The following is an 11,473-nucleotide window of genomic DNA, read 5'->3' on the forward strand; positions in this document are numbered from 1 at the left end:
CCATCATCGAGGCTGTGGACAAAGACGTGGCAAGAGTAACCAAAGGTATCCCACCGCCAGGCACTGGGAAGGAGCTGTTTGGTGAGGAGTTTATCTCAGCCATCTCCACGAAAGTGAAATCTGAGGCGACGTTGAACGAGGCGCAGAGGCTGGCGCGCAAGCCACAGCCAAAGCCGGGTTTTCAGCGAAAGGGGTTCGCGTTCCAGTCATCGCGTACCCCGAAGCTGCATACCTTCTCCAGTCGCCAATACGGCAGGGACCGCCAGCAGCCGCCCCACCGAGGCTCATTTCGCCCCCACCGCGGAAGACCGCAAGGGCAGTGGACACCAGGGTCGAGGGGCAAGTCACCACCTCGCCCTCAGGCCCAGTAGTGGGCCACGCGGGGCAGCTCCGAGAATCGCCAACACCATCATCGGAGCTGCAGCTTCCCGTTCCTTGGCGATGGGAGGTACATCATCCACCTCCACCCGCTGGTCGCATTGCGGTGGCCTGGCAGAACTGGGAGCAACTGACGGCGGACCCATGGGTTCGCAGTACCGTCCGGCATGGCCTGCGTATCCCACTGCTGGCTCGCCCTCATCAGCGGCAGGCTCCCAGACAGATGCACCTGGCTCAGGCGGAGCAGGTTGCTCTGCAGGAGGCCCTGTCCAACATGGCAGCAGCGGGGGGCATCGAGCCCACTACAGTGCGAGACGCGACATTCAAGAGCACGCACTTCATGGTACCCAAGAGCGGTGGTCGATGGAGGCTAGTGTTCAACCTCAAAGCGCTGAACGAGTTTGTGGACAACTCCCATTTCAAGATGGAAACGTTGGCAGTCGTACCCGAGCTAGTTCAGCCGAACTGGTGGTTGGCGAAACTCGATCTGAAGGACGCCTTTCACTCGGTACCGGTGCACATTCACAGCCGACGCCTCCTCCAGTTCATGTGGAACGACCAGGTATGGCAGTACACTTGCCTCCCGTTCGGTCTGTCGGAGTCACCCCGCACGTTCACCAAGGTGCTTCGTCCAGTAGCAGCGTGGCTCCGTACAATGGGTCTGCTCATCGTTGTCTATCTGGACGACTGGCTGTTGATAGCACACTCCCCTGCTCTAGTGGCGCAGCAGATCCAGTTTGTGGCAGCCCTCCTAGAACGACTGGGCTTCATAGTCAACCGCCAGAAATCTATCATGGAGCCGACGCAGATCCTGACGTTTCTCGGAGTCGAAGTGAACTTGGTGCGCATGGAATTTTCCTTGCCTCGCGACAAGCTGGACAAGATTCGCTCCGAGTGCCGTCGCCTGCGCAACAAGGGATTTGCTACCCTCGCCGAACTGCGTTCACTGACAGGCAAGATGGTTGCAGCGCGCCCTGCAGTACACCTCGCTATGCTTCATGTCCGGGGACTGCAGTTCCTGCTGAACGAGGCTCTGGCACACCGTCTCGAGACCCAACAGTTGGACGAATGGGCCTGCAGCGACCTGCGTTGGTGGATAACGACGGCGGGGTGCCCGATACCCATGCACAGAGACCCACCCTCGGTCACCATGAGCTCAGATGCGTCCAATGTAGGATGGGGTGCTGCTGTGGATACGGCGCATGCCGGTGGGCCATGGTACGAGTCCGAAGCTGCGCACCACATCAACTGGAAAGAGCTGATCGCGGTATGGTTAGGTTTGAAAAGCCTGCTCCGCAACGCATCCAACCAAACCATCCGGTTGGAAATCGACAATACGACCACCGTGGCATACCTCAATCATCAGGTAGGCACTCATTCTCGGCGTCTGTGTACGCTTGCGATTCAGGTGCTGGAGTGGGCTGCAGCCCGACACCTGGAGCTGGAAGCGGTTCATGTGCCAGGAGCCCTGAACCACACAGCAGACTATCTGTCCCGTCACGTGGAGGAGACGGGCGACTGGATGCTCCCGTACCATGTGTTTACTACCATCCAACAGACATTCGGCCCGCTGAGTGTAGATCTGTTTGCGGCCCGCCACAATGCTCGCCTGCCCCGCTACCTGAGCTGGCGTCCAGATCCAGAGGCAGAAGCAGTGGATGCCTTCTCCACCCCTCCAGAGCTATGGGAGAATGCTTATGCCTTTTCCGCCATTCAGCCTGCTCACCCGGTGTCTTCGCTACATCCGGCAACACGACATTCGACGGGTAATCGTGGTGGCTCCAGCCTGGCAGTCACAGGCTTATTACCCTCAGCTGCTCCGAATGTCCTGCAGTGCTCCGCTACGACTAGTATCGTCAGACGTTCTGGACCCACAGGGACAAGTCCATCCACAGGCACAACGCCTACGACTGACCGTATGGAGTATCTCCGGGAAGCAGCCTCGCTGCGAGGCCTTTCGCAGGGAGCTGTCACTCTCTGGCTCTCCTCCTGGCGAACTAGCACCAACGCAACGTATCAGTCAGCATGGCGACAGTGGGTGGGCTGGTGTTGCGAACGACGTGTGGATCCCGTATCGGCGGACCCTACTCAATTAGCCAACTTTCTAGCGACACAGTATGAGGCAGGCAAGCAATACCGTACCCTGAACGTGTACCGTTCGGCGGTGTCATCCACCGTACCGCCACTCCACGATAATGTACCCGTCGGACAATCGCCTAGCGTCGTCCGGGTTATGCGTGGTATCTACAATCAACGACCGCCATTGCCTCGCTATTCACGTACGTGGGACGTGGCCACTGTTCTAGAATACATTCGGTCATTGGGCCCGAATACTGCTTTGACCCTGTCGCACCTGTCCTGGAAGCTGTGCATGCTGCTCGCACTGGCTAAGGCAGCAAGAGTAAGTGAGATCTGTCACTTGGATATCCGCGCAATGCGCTTCCTGGCAGATGGTGTCGAGTTTGAGCTGACTCACGTCACCAAAACACAACGCTCTGGCGGCCCGCGGAAGTTCTTTGTGCCAGGTCTGCCGGCTGATCCGATCCTGTGCCCAGTGGAATGCATCAAAGCCTATCTAGACGTGACTAGGTCCAGCCGCACTACACCAGCGCAGAGTGCTCTCGTTGTGTCCACTCGCCGACCCTTTCAGCCAGTCTCGACCTCAACTGTCGCCAGATGGGTGACAACACTGCTCCAAGCAGCGGGTGTTGAAAGTGACTTCTCAGCCCATTCTACGCGGAGTGCCTCCACTAGCGCTGCACGACAAGCCGGGGTGTCATTGGCGGATGTGTTGGCGACAGCTGACTGGTCACGGCCCAACACATTCATCCGCCACTATTACCGACCGCACAGCCAAGCTTCTTTTGGCCAAGCCGTCTTGACGGTTAGCACTGGGTGAGGAGTCTTCTACAAGTGCGGACTGTGGTTCCGATTTCTATGCATGGTTTCTCATAGTGATCATGCCTAGCGTGCCTGCTCCCTGATTATTTCACTATCCATGCCGTTTCTTTGCTTGTGTGGAACACTACAGTTGAATCTGTTTCATATTGATTTGAGAAAGTGTATCTGTCCTCAGCGGTTATAACATGCTGTTTCCTTCCAGCTTCTTTCTCTTGACAGAGTGTAGTGTCGATGGCAACATACATTAGCCATTAATTTCATACCTTGCTACTCATGTGAGGTCTTTTCTTTAAACATCACACTGTCACATTCGTAGCCGGAGCCTCCGAAGTGTAATTAGGAATTCCGCTAGGACCTGAAAGGTCTGACGTGGAATTCAGGTTACACTAGGAGGTGAAGGCGGAGAATGTGACAGTGTGTTCCCACCCGCGCCGCCCCTGTCTCATTCTCCGCTGTCAGACGTTGCCTTTGGCTTGTCCATAAATGAGCTCATCAAAGGCCAAAGGAGCGAGGGAAAGGGCGGGAATATCAAGGGGACGAGGTTGGAGTTTGTGTAAATTTTTCTCTTTAAATCGCTGTGAATTATTTGAAAAGCGAAGATTTGAGGCCTAACACACTGTCACACTGTCACATTCTCCGCCTTCACCTCCTAGTGTAACCTGAATTCCACGTCAGACCTTTCAGGTCCTAGCGGAATTCCTAATTCGTGTCAGGGCAGTCATAAATTTACCACGCTGTAGAGTCTACTGTTTGTACACAATTATGTACGTCGTACATGCATGACACGAATTCTGTTTGCTAATCGGTAATCCTTCTCATAACGCGAATTCCGTCACTGAGTTCGACTTTCCTAAACTGCTAAAGGCAGTGTTGGCATGTCGTGCATGCCCGCGAAAAATCATTTTTTGTGACTATGTTCATAATGTCATTGTATCCGCAAATGTTCTAGCACGTTCCATGCAAAAGTAACTGTTTGGAGAAGCTCACAACGCGGTTAGGTAGCTTAGTTGTTGCTGAAATCGTATTCTCGAGCTTCATTGTGACCTTCTGATCGCCTTTTTACAGAATTTCAGGTGCGATTTATCATCATTGCAAGTAGTTTGTTCAAGAGAGTTGGTTGGGCCATCTACACACTTGTTCAAGTCAGTGACCGGGTGGCAACAAGACAGAAGTTCCAAGGTTGTGCTGTATACTATAAGCCGTACGTCCTTGGCTTAGCCAGACCGGATGGCGGCACGAGCATACAGGAAGGTGACCCCGTTCACCCCTCCGGAATGGACCAAGGAATTGCCCTCGGACTCAGTTCCTAAGTCAATTGTCACGGTATGTCAGCTGCGGGCTTCAACAGCCTTGTGGTGTAGGCTGTACAATCATGGCTTATGACCGTACGGTGTGTGCGGCCTAGCGCTAGATATAGCGGCTGCAGTATTAATATGAACAGATAATCAGCAAGAATGCGCGTTCTGCACATAAAGTCATAAATGTTACATATTAAAATGCACATTGTACAGGTTTGTGCTGTACTGTCTGTAGTAATATAACCACGCACTGAGTCGGATCGTGCTAACAGATCATTCACTGGTTGTTTAGAGCCCTCCAGCGTCAAACTATTTCACTAAACGAACGGATTCCATTTGACTAAGCGAACAGATTCCATTTGAACCCGACACAGCGAGGGAGATGATCATTGTTTACATCTTGCATATCTCTCCCGACTGAAGCTAGGCACGCCGCGACTCCCAGATGGACCTCGGGCAATCACTCACGCTATGCATTGCAGAGTTTTTGAGGATAACACGTCAGCTATTCTCCACCCTTGCGCATAGGATGAAGGGGTTGGTGGGCTTGCTTGCGGAGTCCCAAGTTCGAAACCAATGCCGGTAGCAAGGAGTGTGTTTTGTGCAAGCACAAACACGGTGATGCGTGTATGTACATGGTGCACTCCACATGCCATGACCAAGAGTTCATAACCCTCACAGGGCCGGCGCCACTGGTACGGCCGGTACGGCCATGGCCGTACCAAAAAAAAAGTGGGCGTGGAACGTCCAAAACCGGGGAGAAAAAGTTTTGATGTATGATTTTGTACAGGGAGTCGCCCAGAGTGCAGGATTTGCCGTCTAACTTCCAAAAAATTTCTGGGGGAGGACCCCCAGACCCCCCTTAAGCATAGCCCTTCGGCTGCACCGCTCCGCGGAAGCTGCCTCCGGCCCTGCCACAGGGGTTATGAAATCTTGCCATGACCTATCCACTCCCATGAATAACTAGCCAACCGCTGGACTATCAGTACAGACTGAAGGTACAATGAAATACCAATCCCACCAGGACTCGAACCCCTGGACCTTGCTTGTCATGAGCAATGCTCTTACCATCTGAACTATGAGCCAACCACGGGCAGTTTCTGGAACGTGCTACCGGAGGTGAAAGAAAGGGATGCATTTTCTGAGGCTTTCTGATGGCGAAACCATCATGCGCGACTGGCTTCACCGCGCGATGCACCAATAATTTCGAGTGACCCCACAACTTCAAAGGACATGCTTTACTGTGGCCACCAGAACTGCCATGGCAAGTGTAGTGGATCTGGATTTTTCCCTCTTGAATGAGACTCCGATACATGAGCCCTCCACTGCTCCAGATGGCTTCATTGTTCCTGCATGGTTTATCAGTTGAGATTCGGGATAGCACTCGGATGCCGATATCATGTGGCAGAATTCAGCAAGGAGCTCTGTTGCAGCACTTCTTTCCACTGGTAACCATGGTAACCCAGTCTGTCTCTCCTTTACTGTATTCCCGTGTGTAAGTTTGCAAGTGTGCTGCTATGTTGCAACAGCTCTGTCAGCTTCCCACGCCACTGCACGAGTGGACATCGTTTCCCGGCGCTCCTGATGGCTTCACGATTGGCATAAAGCGGGACGATTTGACCCACAGCACAATGTCTGGGAACAAGGTACATTGTACTAAAGTCAACCAGGGGAAGTGGAATTTCAGCTTTGGATATGCAGAATTTAGTCTCCCTACAGGATTTGTAATTTTGGAAGGGCAATTGCATGCGGAAGAATTTGGCGAAGGGCTTCCCTTTACTTGGCTGCTTGTGGCTGTTAGCCAATCCTCTCATACACCCATATACTGTGTACAGTAGCGTGTCAATCCTCTGATACACCCATATACAGTGTACACTATGTACAGTGCAGATGGAAGTAAGTACAGTTGTGCTCTGTGAAATCCGACCTCAAGTGCATTTTTGGCGCCCTCAACTTGCACGGTCCTTGAACCTGCCATTGAGTGATACGAATGCGGCTGGACGTACGCATGTGCAAGTAAAGTGATGTACATGTAATCGGAACTGGTCCAGGGCACCAGTTTTGCACATGAGGTCGGATTTCAACGAGTGCAACTGTAGAATGAATTATTCTACAGTTGCGCTCGTTGAAATCCGACCTCATGCTGCTGCCCATCATTGATGAATGATATGCAGCAGCAGTGTCATGGTCATTGCCTATCGGTGCAGGGTCCATCCTCTCCTGGTCCTGGTGTTGGTGCAGGTGAGAAAGCTGGAGCTGCTCCTGGCTGATGCTCTGGACAGTGGGTGTACGGCTGTGGTGACGGCCGGCTGTGTCAACACCAACCACGGCCGTGCAACCGCCGTCGCCGCCAAGGAACTCGGACTGGACACGTACCTCGTCCTCGCTGCGTCCAAGTCTGAGCTGGTAAGTCACGGTCACCACAAGTCGACATTTCATTGCGTACCTCAAGTGGAACACTGTCATACACAACCACTGACTGTTGTAAACCTGAGATAGCCTCTCTTGAGACACCGCCATCACGTCATGCCCTAGCCCACAACATGTCTATCTATATTTACGTGCAGATTGTACATTGCTGTCGAAGGATCAAGAGAGTTGGACTGCTGGGTATCATACATGTACGGTGGTCTCTGGGCACAGACTTCTATGTAATCAAGATAATTATGATGAAGAAGTTCTCTTTGAAAAACATTGTGCTACTTAACCAAAGTGTATTAAACATCACTTTTTGTACTATTCCATTTCCATTCGGGGGGGGGGGGGGGGGGGTATTGACCCTTTTGATTGCACAGCTTATCTGTGTCGGATAGCTCAAACAGGGCACCGTCGTGTCGAATGTGTGACACACGTGCTTTCTAAGAGAACAGTATGATACACTGGACCAGGCAGGTGGCGCCCTGCTTCTAAAATGTTCCCAACTGCATGCCTGTGGTTTGTCTCAAAGGCACAGAAGGATAAGCTACCGTGTTCGGGCAATGTCCTCCTGGACCGTATGGTCGGTGCTGGCATGGTGCTGGCACACACGGAAGGAGCCATATTCGACTGTGTCAACCTGCGCATGAAGAAGGTTGTGGATGACTTGTAAGTGACTGCACAATCTTGAAAAACAACTATTTTCTAAATTTGGATGGGCAAAGTTGGGCAAGCAGAAAATAGACCAAGAAATCTGTCAGCTTTGGCAAATACCGGCCACTACAAGGAGTTTGCCCATCAAGGTGCTACTAGTACTAGACGGAAAGGCAGCTTTAAAGAAAGTATATTCAGATTGATTGCACGGGGAGGTGGCGGTAGGAAATGCCTTGACTTGTGCTGTGTGTCGTATGCCGTTGTGTTGGTCCTGTAGGGCGGACAGGGGCCAGAAGGCCTACATTGTTCCTGTCGGTGGTACCAGCGTACTGGGCACGTGGGCGTACTTGGCAGCGTTCCAGGAAATGATAGAACAGGTACACACTTTTCTGTTCCTGCTCACTGCAGCAGTTTTTACACACAATCGTGTTATTCAGATTTGATCTTATTCCACCATCTTTCAGTCATGCTAAACCACTGATGAAAGTGACAAGACAGTTGCTTCCATGTAAACTGTCAGGGAAGTGAACTGCCTGAAAAGGAAAAAATATGCCAACCCCACCAATACTTGAACCTGGGACTTTGCTTGTCATGAGCAATAATGCTCTACCCGTGTGACCTATGGGATCAGGCCGAACCTAGAAGGCGCTGACATGTTTTTCACTCCAACCACAGCTCACAACACATGCCACGCATACTGATGGCACCATGGGTCTTTTCACCTCCCCCAGTGGACCAACCACGGCCAATGTTTGGCACGTTCTACCAGAGGTGAAAGAAAGTGATTCATTTTTGACAGGATTGGGAGAACTTCAAATTTAACGGTGGGGTCCTTGTGGGCTTGCCATTTTTTTCTCTTTTTTCAGGCAGTTCCCTTCCCTTACAGCTTACATTGAATTCGAAATTCTCCCAATCCTTTCCATGTACCTTTTAAAATATTGATATGGATTGATTGCAAACCGTTGTATTGTTCTTTGCAGTAAAAGTAGACACACACTCAGTGACGGTGTTGTCCGATGGTTATGCTTTCTTGTCTGCACAGGGTTTGCTGGAGAATTACGATGACATAGTCGCCGCGCTTGGTAGCGCTGGAACTTGTGTGGGACTGGCCATTGCAAATTACCTCCTTGGATCTCCTTTAAAGTGAGAGAGCCTTGTACTGGCAATTTTTTAAATATTAAAACTGGACAGATGTAAGAGATGGTTGAATTAGAGTGGGTGTTCACGTTGTAAGTTGGGTAACGATATGCTGGCATTCGACCACTTCCAACTTGACTTGTTCAAATTAGAACCTCAGTGTAACTGCTGTCGTGGTCCCTTCGAGCACTACATGCCACAAGCCAATGCTGCAGAATGTACATCATTAGAAAGAATTTCTCCGAGCTCCGCTAGAACCAGATACCGCAGGACTGCAGCAAATACCCCCCCCCCCCCCCCCCCCATGCCCCGCCTCATCCAGTTAACGGTTAGTTGCTAGATGTGAAATTTATTGTTTACAAATCTTTGTTCAGTACCAGCTAGTATTCATGTGCATGTATCTTGGTTGAGGTGACGCGTGCGTCTTCCCAAACTGTGTAGGTTGATCGTTTTCTGCAACTGCATGATTGTGGATCGGTGGTAGTTGATTCGAGCAAGTCATGTGCAACTACCTGAACTGTAGGCTTTCTGGAAATGCGAGCTGTTAGGCTTTCTGTAAAGCTATCTGTTAGGCTTTCTGGAAAGCTATCTGTTAGGCTATCTCTTATGCTATTTGTCTACCAGAATTCACGGTGTAGTCATTGCAGAGGATGAGCAGCTTGCACATCAACTCGTCAATGCAGAGCTGCAGCAAATTGGCCTGGCGGACAAGGGTGTACGCTCCGAAGACATCATTGACGTTGTCGGCGGCTACGTCGCACCGGGATACGGCATGGCATCGGACGAAGTGTTTGGTAAAACTCAGACTGATGGCATTAAAAACATGCACTACTAGTACTTCTACTACTCAAAACCTTTGTTTGAAATAATTCCAAGTTAAACAGCAAACAGATGAAAAAGCAAAGCAATGCAGAAGGCAACTCCAGTAGTAGTACTTCAAGTATTCAGTCTGCTAGTGCTACTGCTCCTACGGTGGTCAGAATTGACTATCGGCTACATGTACCTTTACCTTTGCCTAGTGACAGTAGTGCACTCATGCTAGCTGGGTGATATCACCTGCCGGCCAGCCTACGTAGGGAATAGCTTGTTCTGCGGTGGCCCCAAACGAGTGTGATGCACGTCCACTCACGGTCCTCTTTTACAAAGCTGTATTGTATATTATGTATTGTATATTGTCACCTTCTTAGTATTTGGGGACCTCGGTCTTTTACTCGGTCTATATATCCTGTATAGACCTCCTAACCGGTCTATAGCCTATACTTATGTATTTTATATACTGATGTATTGTATTATTATGTATTGTGATATAATGTATTGTATTATTATGTTGGCACATGTGCACACTAGGTCTTGCCGCATGGCACCCGTAATTACCTGCAAGCGGATATCTGCTCTGCTGGTTGGTTTGCAGATTTCATCTTGTCCGTTTCACGCAACACTGGCATCATCCTGGATCAGACATTCTGCGGAAAAGCTGCGTTTGGCATGCGCGACCTCATGCACAAGCAGCCAGAACGCTTCAAGGGAAAGCGTATCCTATTCTTGCACTCAGGTGAGGAGCAAATGCACATTTGTCATGAGGTACATGTATAGAGGTAATACGAGTGATGATGTTGTATACGCGCGTCAGATTGACGATCAAATCAGTGATTTTTGAATCTTCTGTAATGCCACTTTACACGAAATAATGTCGGTGTCATAGGAGAGATTAGACTGCATTGCCCTGCCAACTTTGTACACACACACACACACACAAACACACACACACACACACACAAACACGCACACACACACATGTGATGGTAGGCCTTGCGACACACGCACACTGGCTGTTTGGATGGCAATCAATAATTCAACACGAGTCGATGAAGTACATATTCGGATGGGCGACATCATCCTATATTATTCTAATATGCTCTCTTTATGGCGTGTGCGAGCAGGCGGTGTGTTTGGAGTATACAACAGGAGCATAGAGCCACGTCTTCAGGAAACCAGCGCGGGTCAGGTCGTGGACTGGACAAGTGAAGAACAAATGTCGCCTCTGCCTCGTTTGCTCAAGTGATGGCAGCCTCGCCAACAGCATTCAACAGAGCAGCACTGTTTGATGCCAGTCAGTCATATTTGACTCAGTCTTGTCTCGATCGCCAAGCTATATTATTTTTGTTAGTACACCCTGAGTTCTATGTTTGCCGGGATCTTCGGAAGAGGACAGTTCCTCTTGTGTAACTTATTCCAGTTGATGAGCAAGGACAGCCCGCTACCTACCATGGTATTCAGAGTAATGGCGAGCGGTTCCTTTGTCCTATTTGAATCATATTCCAATGAAGTTGTGACTATGTAGGGTCAGATTTCCAAACGGCTTGCCAGAAAGAGTGACATGCATGCTGCTGGATAACCGTGTACCTTATACTGAGGACATTTTTAGCAGCCTACTCAGAGGCAATTACCTTGAACCACGATAACCTTCACCAGCAGTTTCCCTTTTTTGTTTGTTTTTGTTTTGTTTGTTTTTAAGTGAGTAGTTTCCATTTGTAGAGCATTGCTAGCGGCTGACCTGTAGGCTATAGGGATGGTTCCTGATTCGAGTCCTGGCGTTGGCAGTGAACGTTTGTGTTCTAACGTTAGACTTTTCCTCAAACATACGGTGTGAATACGTGTTGATGTAAATGCAATTCCTATTTTATATAATA

At 50.2% G+C, this 11,473-nt stretch overlaps 2 protein-coding genes across 2 annotated transcripts; both read left to right on the plus strand.

Annotated features, from left to right (window-relative positions):
- The first annotated feature begins 601 nt into the window (after positions 1–601).
- Positions 602–3,277, plus strand: LOC135806452 (uncharacterized). The gene has a single exon (XM_065320642.1). The coding sequence runs from the start codon at positions 602–604 to the stop codon at positions 3,275–3,277; it is 2,676 nt and encodes an 891-aa protein (XP_065176714.1).
- Positions 3,278–4,190: 913 nt separating this feature from the next.
- LOC135804929 (uncharacterized) lies at positions 4,191–11,473 on the plus strand. Its single transcript, XM_065318906.1, has 9 exons — positions 4,191–4,602; positions 6,107–6,223; positions 6,819–6,983; positions 7,525–7,661; positions 7,924–8,023; positions 8,689–8,789; positions 9,408–9,577; positions 10,195–10,335; positions 10,724–11,473. The coding sequence occupies exons 1-9, from the start codon at positions 4,507–4,509 to the stop codon at positions 10,843–10,845; spliced, it is 1,149 nt and encodes a 382-aa protein (XP_065174978.1). The 5' UTR covers positions 4,191–4,506; the 3' UTR covers positions 10,846–11,473.

This window comes from Sycon ciliatum, chromosome 1 (genome assembly GCF_964019385.1).
Source record: "Sycon ciliatum chromosome 1, ocSycCili1.1, whole genome shotgun sequence".
NCBI lineage: Eukaryota > Metazoa > Porifera > Calcarea > Leucosolenida > Sycettidae > Sycon > Sycon ciliatum.

Excerpts from the sequence above, each read along its gene's own strand:
- LOC135804929 (XM_065318906.1), top strand. The coding sequence starts at position 4,507 with ATGGCGGCACGAGCATACAGGAAGGTGACCCCGTTCACCCCTCCGGAA. Across the intron at positions 7,662-7,923 it reads AAGAAGGTTGTGGATGACTT|GGCGGACAGGGGCCAGAAGG; the intron begins GTAAGTGACTGC and ends TTGGTCCTGTAG. Across the intron at positions 8,024-8,688 it reads TCCAGGAAATGATAGAACAG|GGTTTGCTGGAGAATTACGA; the intron begins GTACACACTTTT and ends TTGTCTGCACAG.
- LOC135806452 (XM_065320642.1), top strand. The coding sequence starts at position 602 with ATGCACCTGGCTCAGGCGGAGCAGGTTGCTCTGCAGGAGGCCCTGTCC.